This window comes from Lynx canadensis, chromosome C2 (genome assembly GCF_007474595.2).
Source record: "Lynx canadensis isolate LIC74 chromosome C2, mLynCan4.pri.v2, whole genome shotgun sequence".
In the NCBI taxonomy this organism is placed as follows: Eukaryota; Metazoa; Chordata; class Mammalia; order Carnivora; family Felidae; genus Lynx; species Lynx canadensis.
The window spans coordinates 87,572,418-87,593,604 of NC_044311.2; the positions used below are offsets into that span (position 1 = coordinate 87,572,418).

At 36.1% G+C, this 21,187-nt stretch overlaps 1 protein-coding gene across 9 annotated transcripts in view; it reads left to right on the forward strand.

Moving 5' to 3' along the window:
- The window catches only part of LRCH3 (leucine rich repeats and calponin homology domain containing 3), a 122,729-nt gene that overhangs the window by 50,637 nt on the left and 50,905 nt on the right, over positions 1-21,187 (forward strand). For all 9 annotated transcript variants that reach the window (XM_032594738.1, XM_030329031.1, XM_030329033.1 and 6 more), the window contains exons 2-6: positions 2,565-2,709; positions 4,659-4,785; positions 7,617-7,722; positions 12,728-12,864; positions 14,281-14,390. In XM_032594738.1, the coding sequence (XP_032450629.1) occupies positions 2,565-2,709; positions 4,659-4,785; positions 7,617-7,722; positions 12,728-12,864; positions 14,281-14,390 (625 nt within the window). The remainder of the gene's footprint in view (positions 1-2,564; positions 2,710-4,658; positions 4,786-7,616; positions 7,723-12,727; positions 12,865-14,280; positions 14,391-21,187) is intronic.

Consider the following 21,187-nt stretch of genomic DNA (forward strand, 5'->3'; position numbering starts at 1 on the left):
TCCTAATGAATACAATATGGGGAGGCATTTTGGCAAGATGGTGATCTGTTTCCCAACTTCAGAGTAAGCAGCTCTGAGGCTTGCAGGCTGGTGTGGCCTGGAGGGAATATGTAAGTTTGGGGAACATACTGTGACCGAAATGAAAACAAGAGGCAAAAGCCTATGGAGCAACTATCACAATTTTTGAGTTTTCAGTAAGAGTTGTGCCTCTGAGTGGAAGCTTCTGGTGCATTGTAGAGATTGCTTCCTCAGTCTTCATGTTAACTGCCATTCAGGGTACTCTGGCAGCTTGATCTGAGCTCCAAGGATGAGGCAAGCCATGAATTAGCAAAGGAAAGTAATTCACTTGAAGGAACTTAAGCAGCCAGAGGTAGGATGAACAAGGATTGCATCAAGAACAAGTGACTTCAGTGAAATAGAACAGAAATAGAAATTGGAAGTGATAGATGACAGATTTAATAGGCAAAACAAGATAAATTATCCTAGATTTTCAGGAGAAACAAAGTGACTTGCTTCTAATCATAGCATAAAAGAAAATGAAGAAAAGGGGGGAGCTTTTTTATGTATTAATTTGTGGAAAGGATGATTATTGTTGAGACTTAAATTCCTGGTCTGGAACATTAAGTAGAAGAGTATACCAAAACAGAAAAATAAATAAGTAAGTAAGTAGGTAGGTAAGTAAATAAAAAAGAGAGAGAGAGAAAGAGAAAGAGCAAATGGAGGAGATGCAACAACTAAATGTATAATAGGAGAGCATTTCTCTGATTTGAAGAAAGGTTGAGTTCCAGACCAGAGTGTTGAAGATGATGGGGGCACAAAAAAACCCAAGCTGTTTACAATGAAAAATCATCAAGATATGTGCCAGACTATGCAAGGGGACACTGGAAACTTAGAAGATAGTAAAATAACATCTACAGATTTCTGAGAAAGGAACTGTGCTTATACCTAGCCAAATATTATTCACATGTTTATGGTGAAAGCAAGATACTTGTGGATATGCAGGAACTCAGGTCCTCCATTTAGGAAAAGCTTTCAGTAAAGGATTCTCACCAAATAATTGCAAACAGAGACTTTAAGATTGGGCAGAAGAAGAGAAGAAGAGAAAAACAGTAGTAAGCAAATGAATCTCACAGTATATTTAATGAAATCTAAATGGATAATGATAGAGTGACTGTATTTCAGCACATTCCTTTGTCTTCAACACTTCCTGAAAGTTTGCAAATGCTTGATTAGACGCAGGTTCTGTCCTTCTGGCAAGACCACAAATGATGTTCTCTTCTACAGGGAGGCATACAACTTCTGATTGTCATTGTTTTTAATTTTTTTTTAATGTTTATTTTAGAGACAGAGTGTGAGTGGAGGGAGGGGCAGAGAGAGAGAGAGAGACACAGAATCTGAAACAGGCTTCAGGCTCTGAGCTGTCAGCACAGAGCTCGAGGGGGGGCTTGAACGCTCTAAATGCAAGATCTTGACCTGAGCTGAAGTCAGATACTTCAACTGACTGAGCAACCCAGGCGCCCCTTGTAAAGATAGCCGTTAATACACAATTCTAAACTTTTGTTTTGTTTTGTTTTGTTTTTGTTTTTGAAAGAGAAGGAGAGGGAGGGCCAGAGAGAATCCCAAGCAGGCTCCACACTGTCAACAAAGAGCCGGACATGGGGACTTGATCCCACAAACTATGAGGTCATGACCCTAGCCGAAATTAAGAGTTGGACACTTAACCAACTGATCCACCCAGGTGCCCCAATACCCAATTCTAGATTGTATCATTACTTTTCATTTATAGCTAGAACGCTTACACAAAGATGCCTCTCTTCATCTGTTTGGTTTACTCAGTGGTACAGTTCATATAGGGAAGGTGAGATAAATGTTTGATTTTTTCCCCTTAATCAGTTTACAAGATAATGAATTGGTTCTCTATTATCTTTTGGTGTGGGAGGTGGGAGAGAGATATCATTATAAACTAGTATTATTCAACATATGTGATAGATTTGAGTCCTTTGCAAGTATTATCCTTATTGAAGCTCAAATTGTCTCATCTTTGGCCAGTTGGAGCAAAAAATGTTTCCTGAATCCTTTTGACATGACCCTGATAATCTTTGTAAAGAAAAGGGCAGTATTTTTTGTTCAGTTTTGCTTTGCTTTTCCAAAAACCTCAGAATGTTTCTGTGCTTTTGAGAAGGTGAATTTTAGGGATCCATTGTTTCCTAGGATATTTGATACTTAGTATGATCTTTGGTGTAACTGTAGGCAGATGTGCCTTAGAATTTGTGTTACTTGCAAAAAATAATGGTTTTATTTTTTTCAGTATATGTGGAGATTCAAAAAGAATCAGTATTTCCTGGCAAAAAGATGTAGAGGCATATGTTAAAATGTTTTTTTCAATAGATTAATAAGTATATGAATGTTTACTCTGGACAAGTCTCTACAGTGGGAACTCTTGGGAATTCAAACAATTATGAAACCTGCTTATTTACCTAACATTTCAATAAAATAAGTTCCATTTATTAACATTTCAATAAAATAAGTTCCATGTAAAATAATATACATTATTTTTCTTTCAGATCTGTCACGAAATCGCCTCTCAGAAATTCCCATAGAAGCATGTCATTTCGTTTCTCTTGAGAATCTCAACTTATACCAAAATTGTATTCGGTATATACCAGAAGCAATTCTAAACCTACAAGCTCTAACATTCTTAAATATTAGGTAAGGATGTTGTTTTTGTTGTTGTTGTTTCTTCTTCTTTTTCTTCTCCTCCTCCTCCTCCTTTTTTCTTCTTCTTTTTTGATTTTTGGTTTCATGTGGTCTTTTCAGTTCTCTCTTGGCTTTCACTAAAATTTACATTATCTGTTCATATCTGCAGTATCAATACATGTTCTTAGGCTGAATTAACAATATTTCCTATGTCCTCCTTGTTTCTCCCTTTGTCTTTAGCTTTGTAACTATAAATGTCATTAGTCTGATAGGATTGCAACAGTCTTATGACTGTGGTTCTCCAGTTAGATTTTCAAATAAGCTTTATCAAATGACGATAGTAGATCTGAAAGTACTTTCATTCTTGTAATTATTTATTTTTGTGTACTGAGTTCTGAATGTGTAAATGCATTTATTTGACTCATTTCCATTTTTTTATATCTTAGAAGACTTTTTTTTCATTATAAAAGTTATAAATGTTCATTGGAGAAAATGAGAAAATGTAGAGAAGTATAAAAGATATTCATCAAAATGTTGTATCTGAGTTTTTTAATTATAGGTGATATTTTCCTTTTTCTCCAGGCTTTTAGTCAAATTTTTAAGTGAGTTTTTCCCCTCGTCATGAAATACTCAGGAAATATTTTTATATGTAAACATTTTATTGTATAGTTTATATACTTCTAAAACTTGTTTTCCCTCTTGGATATTTAGTTTATTTCAGTTTTTTGCCATGCTAAAAGTAGTATTAACAGAGGCTCTGATATGTAAATGTTTATTTTTCTCTTTCCTTAAGATAAATGTCTAGAAATAGAGTTATTTAAAAAGCTTTAAAGGCTGATGATCTATGCTAGTAAAATCAGCAAAAGATTTTGAAAATGGGGCCAATTGACCCTAGAGAGTAAAAAGTTAAATCTATAAAAGTAATATTTTAACTTACTTTTATCCTAATGATAGATGTGTACTTTTAGCTCTGATTTGCATATTTTTATATAAATAAAAGATTTCTATACTTCAGCTGACATGATATATTTGAAATCATAACCTGTCACTATAGAACTATATTTGAATCATTTATGTACGTTTGATTATAATGTATGTAATGTTGAGAGAAGTAGATTGATTACAACTACTTTTATGTTTATAACCCTTTTTTAGAAGGAAGGGGAGAGGATGATAGTCATCTATCCTTTTTTTTAATGTTTATTTAATATTTATTTAATATTTGAGAGAGACAGAGACAGAGCATGAGCAGGGGAGGGGCAGAGAGAGAGGGAGACACAGAATCTGAAGCAGGCTCCAGGCTCTGAGCTGTCAGCACAGCTGACGGGGCTTGAACTCAAGAACTGCGAGATCATGACCTGAGCTGAAGTCGGACGCTTAACCGACTGAGCCACCCAGGTGCCACTACCTTATTTTTTTTTTAATGTTTGTTTATTTATTTTGAGAGGTGGGGGAGTGGGGGGAGTGAATCCCAAGCAGGCTCCATACTCAGTGCAGAGCCTGATGTGGAGCTTGATCTCACCAACCATAAGATCATGATCTGATCCAAAATCAAGGGTCAGACACTTAACTGACTGAGCCACCCAGGTGCCCCTACCGTATTTTTAAATTACTTTATCTTACATAAAATTAACTTGAATAAAGTAATAATATGTGTTTATGTAGCACATCATTATAGAAAGGAGTTTTATGGTACAGGGCCCTGTAGGATAGGTAGATAAGGATTAAAATCCTCAATTTACAGATGAGGAATCTATAAAAAGCAGATAAGTTAAATATCATGCCTAAAACCACAAAGCTGATAAGTGAGGAAATGGAGGCTAGAACCCAAATCTAATACCCTGTTTGCTCCTTCCATGACTTAATGTTTGTCACTTTACTGAGTATAGGATGGGAAAGATGAAAATTTTTTTCTTGAATGGTGGGTTCTAATTATTTTCTTCTTCTACTTACCCATTTAGTCGGAACCAGCTGTCAACATTGCCAGTACATTTGTGTAATTTACCATTGAAAGTCTTAATTGCTAGTAATAACAAATTGGTGTCACTTCCAGAAGAAATTGGACATCTCAGACATTTAACAGAACTTGTAAGTTTTTACTTTTTTATTGCTCCACATGTATGTGTATCCATAGTCATACCATATTCTGTTTTGTAGTAAGGAAAGATTCAATATTAAGGTGTCTTTTTGAGTTTTTCCAGGTATCAATAGTGAAGTTTTGCTGGTTGATCAGTACTGCAATGCTTCAGCACAGAGTTAAGCAAGAACTGAAAGTACAAGTCTAATAGGCCCACGGGGAATGGGACAAAGTCATCAGAATTAAACTCTAACCAATATTAAGTGATTTCTATGCTAATAAGCTTTTGAGATATAAGTTAACAATGCATTTAGATTTTTACATTAAATCTCAATAGCGTCAGTGTTCTGATTTGGGGTGAGCCCCTCTCGGGGACTGGGCACTGCAAAGATCAGGCTTATTTTTTTTGCCTTACATGCTATCTCTAGCACCTAGCTCCCTCTCTAAAGTAAGCTATTCTTTACTGCCTTCTGTTTTCTAAGAAGCTTAACTTTGATGAACCACTCCTTGTTACTCTTTAGTACTTATGTCCTGGGCATGGGAATGAGACTTTTCCCATTTAATCACCATAGTAACATTATGAATTAGGTATAATACTTATCATCTTATTACAGCTGAAGAAACTAGCACTTAGATAGGTTAAGTAATTTGCCCAAGGTTCCATAACTGAGGTAGAATTTTAAACCAATCTACCTTAACTCCAGAGCCCACGTTTCATATTTCTGAAATGGTCCAATACAGTTATGTCCATTGAGATTTGGGAGGATCATTCCATGTAGGTTTATTAACAAAGATAGACATCATGAACAAAAAATACATGTATAATTTAACTGGACCACACAGTAGCTCTCTCTTTTTTTCAGGTGGATTATGAATGTAAACAATCACATGTAAAAATTCACAAATATGTTAAATCTGGAGTCTAGATACTAGACTACTATTTATTTAGAGGCAGTTAGATCTAGGAAATAAAGTCAAAAATGTATGTTTGTTTATTTAGAACCTGTTTTTTTTTTTATTTTATTAAAATAATTTTTTTTTAATAAGCTCTTGATTCCCACTCAGTGGAACCTGTTCTTACAACATCTATTGCTTCTTTCTTTTATTTCCCCCTTTTATTTAAGTTTATTTTATTTTATTTTTTTAGTAATCTCTACACCCAATGTGGGGCTTGAACTCATGACCCTGAGATCAAGAGTCTCATGCCCCTCTGACTGAACCAGCCAGGCGCCCCTGTTTCCCTTCATTTTTAAGTGAGAGTAAACCTCTATCGTTCAAGATACACATTTTCCAAGAGAAATATTATAAATTACTGTTGTTTTCTGGCTCGGCTCAATTTTCCCTATCCTTTCAACCTCTTTCCTTTTAACTTTGCTGCTCAGAGCATTGGAATAAAAAATACAGCTACTGATTCTACTTCAGTCATTAATTGGTAGGAAAAGTAAAAATAATATTATTGGGGCGCCTGGGTGGCGCAGTCGGTTAAGCGTCCGACTTCAGCCAGGTCACGATCTCGCGGTCCGTGAGTTCGAGCCCCGCATCGGGCTCTGGGCTGATGGCTCAGAGCCTGGAGCCTGCTTCCGATTCTGTGTCTCCCTCTCTCTCTGACCCTCCCCCGTTCATGCTCTGTCTCTCTCTGTCCCAAAAATAAATAAACGTTGAAAAAAAAAATAATATTATTTTCTCTAAAAATATTATGGGAAAATTTTAAAATAATGTTTGAAGTTTTTGGCAAGTGGTCTTTTCTAATAGTTAAGTCTATTAATATTTTCTTTTTACTCATATACTAGAGGAGTTTTAAGTGTTAATATGGCATCTTGGAGCTTTTATTAACCTAGACAACTTCCTACTGTTCCCCATGGATTTGTACATTTTCGTGGCTTGTCTCAGAGTTATGGAATTCTGAATTTGTCAGTCTTGGAATCTGTAGTCAGCCTCTTTTCAGAATCTGTGTTATCAAACTGTTGACCAAGATACCAGAAGGCTTACATAATACATGTCTTGGTACCAACTTGATCAAATGCCAATAGGGCAGTATCTATTTTTTCCGTAGCCTATGAGTTATGTGTCCTTTACTATTTTCCCCTCACTTTCAGTTTCATAAAGAATGATTTGAGTCATCTTCAGTGCATTTTTATATTCTTGAGCAGGTGAACTGGTATTTTGAAAGTAGGATTTCCTTTCAATTAATTTTATCATTATAATTTTTATCATTGTTTTGCTTTTTTCTTCCAGTCTCATTAAAATACATATAAAATAAAATATTGGGGCGCCTGGGTGGCTCAGTCGGTTGAGCGTCTGACTTCAGCTCAGGTCATGATCTCACGGTTCGTGAGTTTGAGCCCCACATCGGGCTCTGTGCTGATGGCTCAGATCCTGGAGGCTGCTTCAGATTCTGTGTCTCCCTCTCTCTCTGCCCCTCCCCAGCTTGCGCTCTGTCTCTCTCTGTCTCTCAAAAATAAATAAATGTAAAAAAAATTGTTTTTAATAAAATATTGTCCTAAATAGATGTTTTTATACTTTTTTCTAATTTACTTTTTCAGTAGAATTTTCATTTGATCTGATACTAAGCTTCCTGTCCACATCTTAAGTCATTTAATTTTTGTTCTCATAAAATTAATGTAGATTCATATAATATCTATAAAATCAGAAGCCTATAAGTTTTTAAAATTAAATGCTAGTACAAACTATGGATTTATTCTTGGACATAGAATCATAATTTTTTTTACAGTTAAGACAGACCATAGGTATTATCTTTATCTAACCTCATTTTACAGATGATTTAAAGCAGACAAATTTGTAATATTAGAAAAATTCTTTACTTTATATCTTTTTGAAATAGGATGTGAGCTGCAATGAAATTCAAACAATACCTTCCCAAGTTGGTAATTTGGAGGCCCTAAGAGACCTTAACGTCAGAAGAAATCACTTATTACGTTTGCCTGAAGGTAAGAAATGGTGAAATAATTGTTTTATTTTTACTTATTTATTTTTAAAGATTTTGTTTTTAAGTAATCTCTACATCCAACATGGGGCTCAAACTTAAAACTCCGAGATCAAGAGTTGCATGCTCTACTGACTGAGCCAGCCAGGTGTCCCGAAATAATTGTTTTATTGTTGTCTTTTTATATTAAAGATCTCTCAGAGCTGATAAGTACAAGACAAAAATATGTAAGAGTTACAGCAGGGGCACCTGGGTGGCTCAGTTAAGCATCTGACTCTTGATTTCAGCTCAGGTTATCATCTCACAGTTCATGAGTTTGAGCCCCCTGTCGGGCTCTGTGCTGATGGCATGGAACCTGCTTGGGAATTCTTTGCCTCCCTCAGTCTCGGCCCCTCCCCCACTCATGCACATTTTTATCTCTCAAAGCTAAATAAATAAACATTTGGGATAGATAGATAGATAGATAGATAGATAGATGACATCTAGCCAGTGTTCAAGATATAATGATTTAGTTATTACATGTTTCATTGTGGATTTTAAGTTTATTTCTTTTTAGAGAGGGAGAGAATAGGCATGTGCAGGGGAGGGGCAGAGAGCGAAGGAGAGAGAGAATCCACCGCAGACTCCACACTAGCAGCACAGAGCCTGATGTGGTGCTCGAACTCACAAACATGAGATCATGACCTGAGCCGAAATCAAGAGTCAGTTGCTTAACTGACTAAGCCACCCAGTCTAACTTTAAAAGTTAGATTCTTCAGGGGTACGCAGGTGGCTCAGTTGGTTAAGCAGCTGATTCTTGGTTTTGGTTCAGGTCACCATCTTGTGGTTTGTGGGTTTGAGCCTCGAGTTAGGCTCTGCACTGACAGTGCAGAACCTGCTTGGGATTCTCTGTCTCTCTGTCCCTCCCCTGCTTGTGCATGCTCTGTCTCTAAAAAATAAACAAACATTAAAAAATAAAATAAAAATTAAAAAAATAAAAGATTCTGCAGTGAAAAATTCTAATAACTATAAACCAGTGATTGTATTTTTAGATCTAGTCAGAATTAAGTAGCAACTCAGGGTAGGTTCCCTGGAAGTTTCAGTAAGCATAACTACTTGAGAGAAATATATCATGTTTCTGATAATGAGATATTTTAGCATAATGAAAAAAACATTCCTACATTTTGCACTGACTTAAAATGGACTTGACTTGAACTTAATTACTTTATCCTTCCCTGGAAACATTCAGGTAGGGACTAATGAACATTTGGAGGTGATATGTAGAGTGAATAATGAATGGAGTGAAAGACTGCACTGGGAGGCTGGTTATCTTAGGCTCACTGTAAGCTCTGGTATATGTATTTGAGTGATAAAAATGATTATACAAATTAGGTATAATTTATCAAGCCTTCAAAATATGAATTCATGAAAGAAAAAGCTTTATAAAAGGAAATGAAAATGGGGAGAACTATTATTTTATTAGATCAGAGTATATATTTCTTTAATTTTATTATGGACAATTTCATATATAAATGAGAGCAGTGATTCATCCAACTACAGTAGTTATCAGCTCATGGCAACTCTTGTGTCATCTGTACTCCCATCCACTTTCCCTTAACTCTATCCTTTAGAAGGTATTTTCGTGACATTGGTGCTCTAGGTTCTGCTATAAAACATGACTTACAGTGTATAGTAAATATTGAATTGACTAATGATGCTTTTGCTTCATTCTAGAATCCAAATGTTAACACCAGTATGACCCAATATGATTTTTAGCTCTAACATACTAGTGTAGCTTTGACATTATAGATGTGAAAATGTCTCATAAAGTGATTTTTCAGTCTACTTTTATACACCCTACTGTAATCACACTAGCCAAAATCCTGCTTAACTTTCCTCTCAGTCACTTTAGCCTGGTAAACTTTTCACCTTGTATTTTCAGAGCCTTCCTCATTTCCTCTTGGGCCTGCTTTCTGCCCTCTCAGGAATGTGAATGAAGGCCCCCAGCAGAGCTGAACAAAATCATGGCACAGACCTTACAACCCCAAATTTCAATCCAAGATTACCCTTCTACTCAGTAGAGTAGTAGTAGGTAGTATGTAGTGGGACTCATCTACTATGTTGATCTTTAAAAGCTTACTAACGCAATAATACTGACTTCATATAAGATCATTTAATGAAAACATTGGGATTTTAGTGAAAATGAAAATTTGGGGTTTTAGATGACAATTGCAGTCTAATAGTTTTATCATCTAATTTATTTCTCTATCTGATTTTGAAGGTGTATTCCCAAGAAAATGGTGAGTCACACAAATAATTTTAAATAGTTTTCTATTAGCTCATCTTATAATTTCAGCATATTCAGCTAAACTGAGATGGCAGGAAAGCTTTATTTCAGTAGCTATACAAGTTAGTGTGGAAGTTCATTGTAAGTGGTGGTCTCTGACATTTTACAATTTGGTAGATATTAGTGTCTTTAGTTGTATTGCCATTTTGATTTTAAATTTTAATTGTTATAAAATAGTATATCATTCAGAAAGTCAAATAATATTCAAGAAGTTTAGGGGCACCTGGATGGCTCAGTCAGTTAAGCGTCCAACTTGGCTTAGGTAATGATTTCACGGTTCATGAGTTCAAGCCCTGCATTGGGCTTTGTGCTGACAGCTCAGCTTGGAGCCTGGCTCCTGCTTTGGATTCTGTGTTTCCCCCTCTCTCTGCTCCTCTTCTGCTCATGCCCTGTCTCTGTCTCTCTCTCTTAAAAATAAACAAACATTAAAAAAAATAATAATAAATTGCACTTAATTAACATACAGTGTAAGATTAGTTTCAGGTGTACAAATATAGTGATTCAACACTTCCATATAACACCAGGTGCTAACCCAAATACTAAAAAACAATTGCAGAGCGCCTGGGTGGTGCAGTCGGTTAAGCGTCCGACTTCAGCCAGGTCACGATCTCGTGGTCCGGGAGTTCGAGCCCCGCGTCGGGCTCTGGGCTGATGGCTCAGAGCCTGGAGCCTGTTTCCGATTCTGTGTCTCCCTCTCTCTCTGCCCCTCCCCCGTTCATGCTCTGTCTCTCTCTGTCCCAAAGATGAATAAACATTGAAAAAAAAAAATTAAAAAAAAAAAACAAAAAAAAAAACAATTGGGCTCTGTGCTGACAGCTCAGAGCCTGGGCCTGCTTTGGATTCTCTGTCTCCCTCTAACTCTGTTCCTCCCCTGCTCATGCTCTGTCTCTCTCTCTCTCTGTCTCCTTCAAAAATAAATAAAAACATTAAAAAAAAATTAAACAAATACCAAAAAAAAAAAAAGTTTAAAATCAATAATAGCATTCCTCTGCCTCAGCTATCCCCCTCCCCAGCTTTAATGTTTAGAAGCATCTGCCTTCTCTGCCTTTGACTCTTTCCACTGGCATTTTTTGACATATTTCTAAATGATGTGCCTTTAAGAGCTTTGCTCGATTTATCCATTTTGACATTTAATGTGAGCTTCCCATTGTGGTAGATGAGGATTTCACTTCCTTACACACTATCACCATCATCCAAAAACTCTCACCTCCCTCCTATTGTCTTCCCAGTATAGTTTTATCACAACTTCTGATCAAAGCATTATTATTTACATTATTATAACTATATGAATATTGGTCCCTGCCAATTCAGTTGATGTACTAATTTCATTTTTAAAAAAATTTTTTAATGTTTGTTTATTTTTGAGAGAGACAGACAGAGCACAAGTGGGGGAGGGGCAGAGAGAGAGGGAGATACAGAATCCGAAGCAGGCTCCAGGGTCTGAGCTGTCAGCACAGAGCCCAACACGGGACTAGAACTCACGAACAGTGAGATCATGACCTGAGCCGAAGTTGGACGCTTAACTGACTGAGCCACCCAGGCACCCTGATTTCATTTATTTTTTTTTATTGTTGTTGTTTTTCTGGAGTTAATAATTTCTTTTTTTTATTTGCTTAGTTTTTTTATATACCTATGGCTGATTCTTTCCTCTTTTTCTAGCAGAGAGAGAGAGAGAGAGAGAGAGACCATAATTACATAATTTTTATTACACTACATTGTTATAAGTATTCTATTATTAGTTATTCTTGTTCATTTCTTGTGCCTAATTTATAAATTAATCTTTATCATGTATACATATACAGGTATGTATCATGGTATATATAGGGAAAATCATGGTATATATAGGGTTTGGTACTAACTGGTTTCAGCATCCACTGGGGATCTTGGAACATATCCCCCATGGATAAGGGAGGGAGATTATTCAGATACTAGGGCTGGGATGGGTTGGGGTTGGGTAGGAAAGCGCTGAGGTCTCATCATTGTGTAAGACTTTCTCTTAAAGCCTTCATTTTCAACGAGCACCTCATCATCCTGACTTTCCATTGTGCCTAAACTTCCTGAGTTCAAAGCCTTCTGATTCAGTTTCACTAGAGAATAAGTTGTTGACTTCTGTGGTGATTGGAAAGGAGTAGTGCCCTAGCTACGTGAGTTGAGGTTGGGGACTTAGGCACTTGTTTTTTGTACAGATTATCATCTAATTCCTTGGTTATGCCTGTATTTCTGTGGTATCAGCCTCTGGTTCTTTAGTTCTGTGAGTGGTCACATAGCTTGCTTTTTATTAGTATTCCCATCTGTAAGTAACTAGATTTCATTTTATAGTATCAGTTCATTGTTAAGAAAAAATGGAGATAAATACATTAAATTCACTGTATTTAATTAGAAGCTCCCATAAAACTTGTCTAGTTTTGGGGTGCCTGGGTGGCTCAGTCGGTTAGGCATCTGACTTCAACTTGGGTCATGATCTCACAGTTCGTGGGTTCAAGCCCCACATCAGGCTCTGTGCTGATAGCTCATAGCCTGGAATCTGCTTCGGATTCTGTGTCTCCCTCTCTCTCTGCCCCTCCCCCACTCTCACTCTATCTCTCTCTGTCTCAAAAATGAATAAATGTTAAAAAAATTTTTTAAAAACTTGCCTAGTTTTGAAATATTATTAATTGTTCATTCCCATCTTATCACCCGGCAGAGCTGGCAGAGTTGCCTTTGATACGGTTCGACTTCTCCTGCAATAAAATTACAACAATCCCCGTTTGTTATCGGAACCTCAGGCACCTACAGATGATCACCCTAGATAACAATCCACTACAGTCTCCTCCTGCACAGGTAAACTATAGTGGATTTGAAGGATGTTGTGAACTTTTTTGACAAAGGGTGAACTTAAAACTTGAAGTTCTATGCATTTATCTTTTTTGTTGGAAATGAAGTTCTTTTAAAGTAAATTCACACACATAGGCATTCTTTAGAAGTCTTGAATAAATGGGATGGAGGACAGGTAATGTTTCCAGAATGTTTTTTTTCTTTCATTGAATTGACTTTTTTTTTTTTTTAAGTTGAAGTGTTTTTCCTTGAAGTTTTTCTTTTTTTTTTTTTTTTTTTTAATTTTTTTTTTTTCAACGTTTATTTATTTTTGGGACAGAGAGAGACAGAGCATGAATGGGGGAGGGGCAGAGAGAGAGGGAGACACAGAACCGGAAACAGGCTCCAGGCTCTGAGCCATCAGCCCAGAGCCCGACGCGGGGCTCGAACTCACGGACCGCGAGATCGTGACCTGGCTGAAGTCGGACGCTTAACCGACTGCGCCACCCAGGCGCCCCTCCTTGAAGTTTTTCTAATAAAATTTGAGTTAATTTCTTTCTAGTAAGACTTGAATGTAGCCAATGTAAATGCTAGACACAAATAAAAATATTTGGCTTTCAGAACTAAGGATTATCAGTACATTTCTTTTAAACATCATTTTTGTACCTTTTTATTTTCTAAAATCTTTAAGTTCCTCATTTAATCAATTTGGTCATTTGTTTATCAGTGGCTGATAGTGAAACTAATAATAAAGTAATTATAAGGTAGTTTCATACATAGATTCCAGACATCCTATAATCTGAACAACTTTACCAGTGTGTATTTTTCACTATAGAGTTTGTACTCTACAGTTGATTCGTGGTCTTGTTCAAACCTCTGAATGGCAACTCTAAAGCTTTATGAGTAAACTTCATAACTGTAGAAGGATCTCATAATCCTAAAGAATTTATATTTTTACTTGTCAACAGAAATACAACTTTAATATTTAATCATTTCCTGCTTTTCTCTCTTACAGAAAGTAGGATTCAAAGCATAATTGTATATGATTGCTGGATTTCTAAAAGCAAAAGTTGCCAGTATAATCCATGGAGAGCAATGCTTTAAATTCCTGACTGTGCCTAACTAATCAGTGTGATAAGTTTACTTGGTATTCTAGCAGTATTTATAATCATAAGTTATTTATTTTATATGTTACTGAAACTTATTCATGACTAGAAAATGTATATGTGTGTGTGTGTGTGTATATATATATATCACATAAACACATAACAAATAATATGTTATAATGTAGTGTTAGATTTTTAATATCACTATATATGGTTGCTAGAAATACCTTCTATTTCTAATATACTTTAAATAAAAAGATGATTATGATTTTTAGAAAGGGGTACATATATTTCAGATGAGTAATAATTTGGTTGCATTTATGTTATTTTTTTTTAGATATGTATAAAAGGCAAAGTCCACATATTTAAGTACCTGAACATACAGGCTTGTAAGATTGCTCCAGATCTGCCAGATTATGATAGGAGACCCTTGGGTTTTGGCTCCTGGTGAGTATGTTCTATTTCTTTATTTAACATGTTCCATGTCACAGGGAATCAAACTGGACCATAAGTCTGCCTGAATGCTTAACTAAAAGGAAATAATCTATTTTGACACTTTTTCTCAGAATACTTGTATTAAGTAAACAGTTGATTACACAGATCTGACAAAGTGTAGTTCTAAGTCAGGGTTTCTCCATCTCAGTATTGTTGATATTTTGGGCAAGATAATTCTTTGTTGTGAGAAGCTGTCCTATAATTCAGAAGATGTTTATCAGTATTCCTGGCTTCTGTAGCACCCTCCCAAAGTGACAAACAAAAATATCTCCAGACATTGCCAAATATCCCCTGCAGGGGTTCCCAGTTGAAAACCAGTGATCTGAGTGACTGGAATGCTGACCTTGGCTCTGCTGTTAACTAGCTCTATGACTTAAAGCAACTCATTCAGACTTTTGGGGCTTCATTTTTTTCAATAGGGAATGAAGAGTTTGGATTTGATGACCATTAATAATACTTTCAGTATCTTTTAGTCTGAATCCTTTGGCTACATAACACCTGATTTAGAAGGTTATCTCCTTGGCATTCTCAGCCATCTGGAACAATCTAAGTAGCAGGAATTAAATTCAAAAAGCCTTTAAACAGGCAAAATGGATGTCTCCATCAAGGCCTTATTCAAAAGAGATCCCCTCCAGCTTTCTCTTAGAACCTGTCGTGTTTTACATAAAAGCACAGTCCTGATGAGCTTGCTTCTCATATCCTTGTCTAAAACAGATTAACAAATTTCTGTTTGGATAGAGTTTGTAAAAGCAGGCATATTAAAAGTACAAAAAGTAATTTGAAGGAAAAAATTAAACTTAAAAAGCGACACATGTTAAACAAAAGATTCAAGTTAATGGTTAACTCTAAGAGGAAGGAAGATTTGGTATGAAAGAGGCATCAAGGGGCTTTAAAGATATTAATGTTCCATCCTGTTTTAAAAGTTATGTCTGTTATATTCTTTTTTTAATCAATATGATACATTGCATAATTTTAATAAGATACTTAAAAGCAAGACACACTAAAAACATAGCAACTTGACACCAGTAGACATATATGCAAAGAACCCTCCATATTTCAGTGATATTTTGTAATTACTATGTTATAGCACAATACAATAATTGATGCTCATAAAGAAAATGCTAAAATATATTAGACATGTCATTTCCAATAAAGGGATATAGGCATTACAGTTTAAATTTTTTTTCATCAGAAATTATTGGAATTAAATATTTAAGTGTTGATGGTGTAAAGAAGTAATCTCAAGCTATCTGAAAATTCAGAACCTGATTTCTCAAGTAAATTAAGTATTACTCCAAAGGGACTTGATCCCTGCCCTTTGCCACAGATGGTGTCTTTCTTCTTTACCATTGTATCCCTAGTTCACCTGAGTGTTTGGCACAGACAGTAGACACTCAGCAAATATTTGTTGAAGGAATTAATAGTCCGTTTGGTCACACAGATGTTATTTCCCTCCTAACCTACCTCTGCTTAAAGTCATCAAAAACAACTTTATGGTGACATTCTGGGTTTTTTTTTTTTTTTTGCTTTGGCTATTAGATTGAAGATTTACATAGACACTGTGAAGGATATTTAAAATACTAGCTCTAATCTGGTTGTTTAAGCATACAGCAATACAAGTTTTAGTATACTTATTCAAACATACAGGAGAAATTAACCAATATCATATATACCCAGGAAAGATTTCCACAAGAATATCTTAGTTCTAACACTTTTAACTCTAAGAAGACTAAAAGCAGGTATGTGATGTCAAGGAAGACAGAAAAGGTTTTGACAGATGGTAGGGATTAGGTCTGGCATACTCTGTGCTAGTCTAGGCCTCTCTTGGAGGAAGGACTTTGACAGTGGGAAGAATATGAAGGGACCCAGACCATTATTGCCAAGAATTTTAAAATTTTCTCTATTCATTATATCCTTTTCTTTCTTCATTTCTTTTTCCTCCTACCTTGGTTAATTGCTTATAACATAGAACTCTTGTCATATTTATTGAAAAAAGTTTTGTTTTTCCTATTCAAGATTTTCATTAAATGTGTTCTAGTCCTGTACTCGTGAAAGATGTACAACAAATAGGGGCACCTGGGTGGCTGAGTCAGTTAAGCATCCAACTTCGGCTCAGGTCATGATCATATGGCTTGTGGATTCAAGCCCCGTGTCAGGCTTTGTGCTGACAGCTGGGAACCTGGAGTCTGCTTGGGATTCTGTGTCTCCCTCACTCTCTGCCCCTCTCCCACCCATGCTCGCTCTCTTGCTCTCTCTCTCTCTCTCTCTCTCTCAAAAATAAATAAAACATTAAAAAAAATAATAAAGTTCGTAATTGCTGTTTAAAAAAGAATGGAAGGGAGGGAGGGAAAGAAAAATGTACAATAAATTAACGTAGCTTTTATTTTCCCCCGTGGTGTTATGGTGTTACGTATCTTTGGTACGGAAAAATTTTTCTCTCCTGAGCTAGTGAGTAGAAACATAAATTGCTACTGCTGCCTCTGAGATTGGAGTGTAAGGCAGTGAATGCTGTCTACTGGAGACCTGTACGTGAGGGTATGCCCAAAGACTAAGGAGGCAGCGTCCACATCTATCAGAATAATGAGCTTTGATTGAGGCCTGTAGTGCTAATTGCAGAACCTGTTTCTCTCAGCCATTCAGTTCTAGTCTTGAGGACTAATTGATCTTGGGCTAATTTTTTTGTTTGGAGTTTTTAGAGGGAGAAAGAGCATGAGCATGGGAGAGGGGTACAAGAGGGCGGGGAGAGAGAGAGAGGGAGAGAGAAAGAAAGAGAGAGAATTCTAAGCAGGCTCTACGTTCTGCACAAAGCCCAACATAGGGCTCAATCCCACAACCCTGGGATCATAACCCAAGCTGAAATCAAGAGTCGGACGCCCAACCGACTGAGCCACCCAGGTGCCCCTAATTTTTTTTTAATAGAAGAATCCTCATTATAATACTTTAAAAACATTAAGCTTATATATATTTAAAAAAACTGGCAAGAGACATGTATATTTGCAAAGAGATAAAAGGATTAAATCCATGGAGAAATGTATCCTAAATGGAAAGTCTAAATAGCATAATCATGTCATGTTTTTCCAAAGGATTGGTAATTATAGATCTGATATCTCCTAATCCCTATAATAACCCCTCATTATGCTCACTGAATTAATCTGTATTCTATATTTTCCATTTTTTCTGGAGGTATGTTACTTTGTTTGTAATTGTTTCAGAATGTCCTAGAAATTATTTTATATATATATATGAATACATATACATATATACATATGAATAAAATACCTCCTTCAACTTCTCATGCAGCAGTGAATGGAACATTATACCTTCATGTCTCTTTTATTGAGGTAAAAATTAGTGAAACTGCATTGTAGTTAGCAGTACCTTTATTCAAATGCTGTCATGGAGTCAGAATGTCTATACTCTTGGGTACCTGTACTACTGGAAAGTTCTAGAGTTCACTTAACCCCTCTGGACTTCAGTTTCTTCAACATGATCTGTATTTACCCTGTTGATACCCTAACAGTAGTTCTGAGGATTGAATGACCTATTTCTGAAAGTGCTTGGCTGACCATAAAGTCTTCTGTAAATATTAGGCATTATAATTACTGGCTGTCTACTATGATCTAGGACTAGTTTCGTTCTAAGAGTCCGGTCTTGCTAAAGAGAATTTTTATTAATCCTGTAGCTCTTCAGGTATTCAGTACAAATTAGATGCTGTGGTACTTTTCAAATCCTTAGATGTAACTTTCTGACTACTTGTGTGTAATATAAAAACAGCACACAATCTTCCTTAAGTCATTTTATTTCTAGATGTAAGTATTTCCAACTCTTTTAGCAAGTTGCACTGTTAGGATAACTTTTATGTTTTACAGAGTGGCACATGTATTTTTCCTTAGTGATCTATAGTGACCTGTACTTTTTTTCTGAGATGATTTTCACCAACTTTATATTACAGACTAAACATATTTATTTATTTATTTATTTATTTATTTATTTATGGTAATATGGCAGTGAGGAAAGACTAAGTTAAGCAGTAAGCAGGACTAAGAAAAGTCCTGCTTCTGCAGCCCCGGTAACAGGATTAATTCTCTCCAACAAGCCTGAGCTTGTTGTGAAAGCAATGATTGTCCTTTTTTCATACTCAATATTCTTAGCATCTAGAACACTGTGTCACATTCAGTAAATGTTTGGTGAACTAAACTCAAATGAAGCAGATGTAGTGACTTGTTATAACAGCAAATACTCTCTGAAGGTTATGTTCTTTATAGAAATAATAATAATAAACTTTTATTTAGTGCTTTATAATAGGATTTGTACAAATCCTTAGCTTATATTTTTTCAGTCTTTATGGCAAATCTATGAGGTAGGTGTTGTTAATCTTTCCCCCACCCCCCTTTAAGTGATGAGGAAACAAGTTGAGAGAAGTTAAGCAAGTTAATTAAAGTCACATAGCTAGTAAATGATGGTGCCAAGTTGCCAGTCCAGATCTGTTAAACTATAAAACTTGCTATGTTTTGTGCCCCTCACTGCACTGTAGTGACTCACAGTTCACATTCCTGCTACAGAAGAGGCATTTCCACACTTGAGTCCATGTTGTTCTAGGTGGTTTATTAGGGAGATTGGGCTTTCTGACAGGGCATCACTGGAGCCTGGCTGGCAGAACTCTGCTAGGTCTCCTGAAGGCCATATTTATATATAGGGTGACCATGTATCTTGGTTTACTTGTGACTAAGGGTTTTCCTGGGACACAGGACTCAAAGTGCTAAAACCAAGAAAATCCTGAGCCAACCTGAGAATTGGTAAACCTATATGTCTCACTTTAATCTTACCAGTTTAAGCTCTGAGCAAGAGCAAGTATGTGGAGAAGCTAAAGGTAGCAAATAAAGAAGAGAAAGAAAATGATAGCATATTGCAAAGATTCTATTAATTTTCTTTATGAAAAATTTCTCAGTAATAGTAAGCATATCTCGGCCACTTGATAGAATATATATTATGTAGAACAATATCTTCTAGAAATCTGTATTTTTTTTTTTGAAAAAAATACATAATGTTTTAAAATACTGTTCAGTAGGGGCGCTTGGGTGGCTCAGTTGGTTAAGCATCTGACTCTTGATTTCGGCTCAGGTCATAACCTCATGGTTCCTGAGATCAAGCCCTGTATTGGGCTGTGCACTGACAGGACAGAGCCCGCTTGGGATTCTGTCTCTGCCTCTCTCTCTGCCTCTTTCCCTATTCTCTCTCTCTTTCTCTCTCTCAAAATAAATAAAGAAACTTAAAAAAAATTGGACAAAGACTTGAGTAGGTATTTAACAAAGAGAGATACACCAGTGATCACTAAGCACCCCAAAAAGTGTTCAACATCATTAATCATCACAGAAATGTAAATTACAGCACAAGACATCATTACACACTCACTAGAATGACTAAATTTAAACTGACAACAGTGGAGCACCTGAGTGGCTCAGTCAGTTAGACATCCATCCCTCCATCTCGGCTCAGATCATGATTTCATGATTTGTGAGGTCAAGCCCCGCGTCAGGCTCTGTGCTGATAGCACGGGGCCTGCTTGGGATTCTCTCTCTCCTTGTCTCTCTGCCCTCTTCTCTCTCTCTTCAAATTAAATAAACGTAAAAGAACTGACACCACCAAATGTTTATTGAGGATGTGGAGCAACCAGTGTTCTCATACGTTGCTTATAGAATTGTAAAAATGGGACATGTACTTTAACATAAGAATTTGGCAGATTTAACTGCTTTGTTGAGGTATAATATACAAATAATAAAATCTATCCATTTTAAGTGTGCGGTTCAGTGAATTTTGGCAAATGGATGCAGTCACGAAATTATCAACACAGTCAAGGTCTATAGCATTTCCATCAACCATTTTCCACTTTACAGTAGGTAACTCAACCCCAGGCAACTACTGCCCTGTGTTCTGTTGATACAGTTTTGCCTTTTCTAGAGTTTCATATAAATGGAATCAAGTATTATGTAGTGTTTGGTGTATGGCTTCTTAGCAAACTATTTTTGAGATTACTGATGTATTTTGAAATGGGCAAAAGAATGGACATTTCACAAAAAGAAGGTAAGTGAATGGCCGACATGCACACAAAATGATACTCGATATCATTAGTCATTGGAGAGATACAAATTAAAACTGCAGTGAGATACCACTTTTCACCTACCATAATAGCTAAGATTAAAGATTGACAACACAAGTGTGGGCAGGTGGAACTCAAATATGTTGCTGGGTGAATGCAAAATAATATAGCTCCTTTCAAAAACAGATTGGCAATGTTTTTAAAAAGTTAAGCCTACACATAACAAATAACTTATCCATTATATTTGAAGGTAAAACCATCAAGAATTTCACTGACATGATGCTGAGCCAAAAAAAGCCAAATTAAAAAAATTACATATGATTCCATTTTTATGAGTTTTGGAATAAGTAAAACTAATTGTATTAATTTCTTATTGCTGCCATAATGAATTACCACAAATTTTGATTTTAAACACAAATTTATTATCTTACAGTTTTGTAGGCTCAAGGTCTAAATCTTGGTCTCATGAGGCTAAAATCAAAATACTGGCAGAACTTTGTTCTTCTCTGCAGGCTCTGAGTAAGATACATTTCCTTGCCTTTTTCAGCTTCTACAGAGAGGCTGTCTGCATTCCTTGACTCTTGACCGAGAGTAATCTTCAAGCCAGCATTGCATTACACTGGCCTCCTCTTCTGCCTCCCTCTTCTACTTT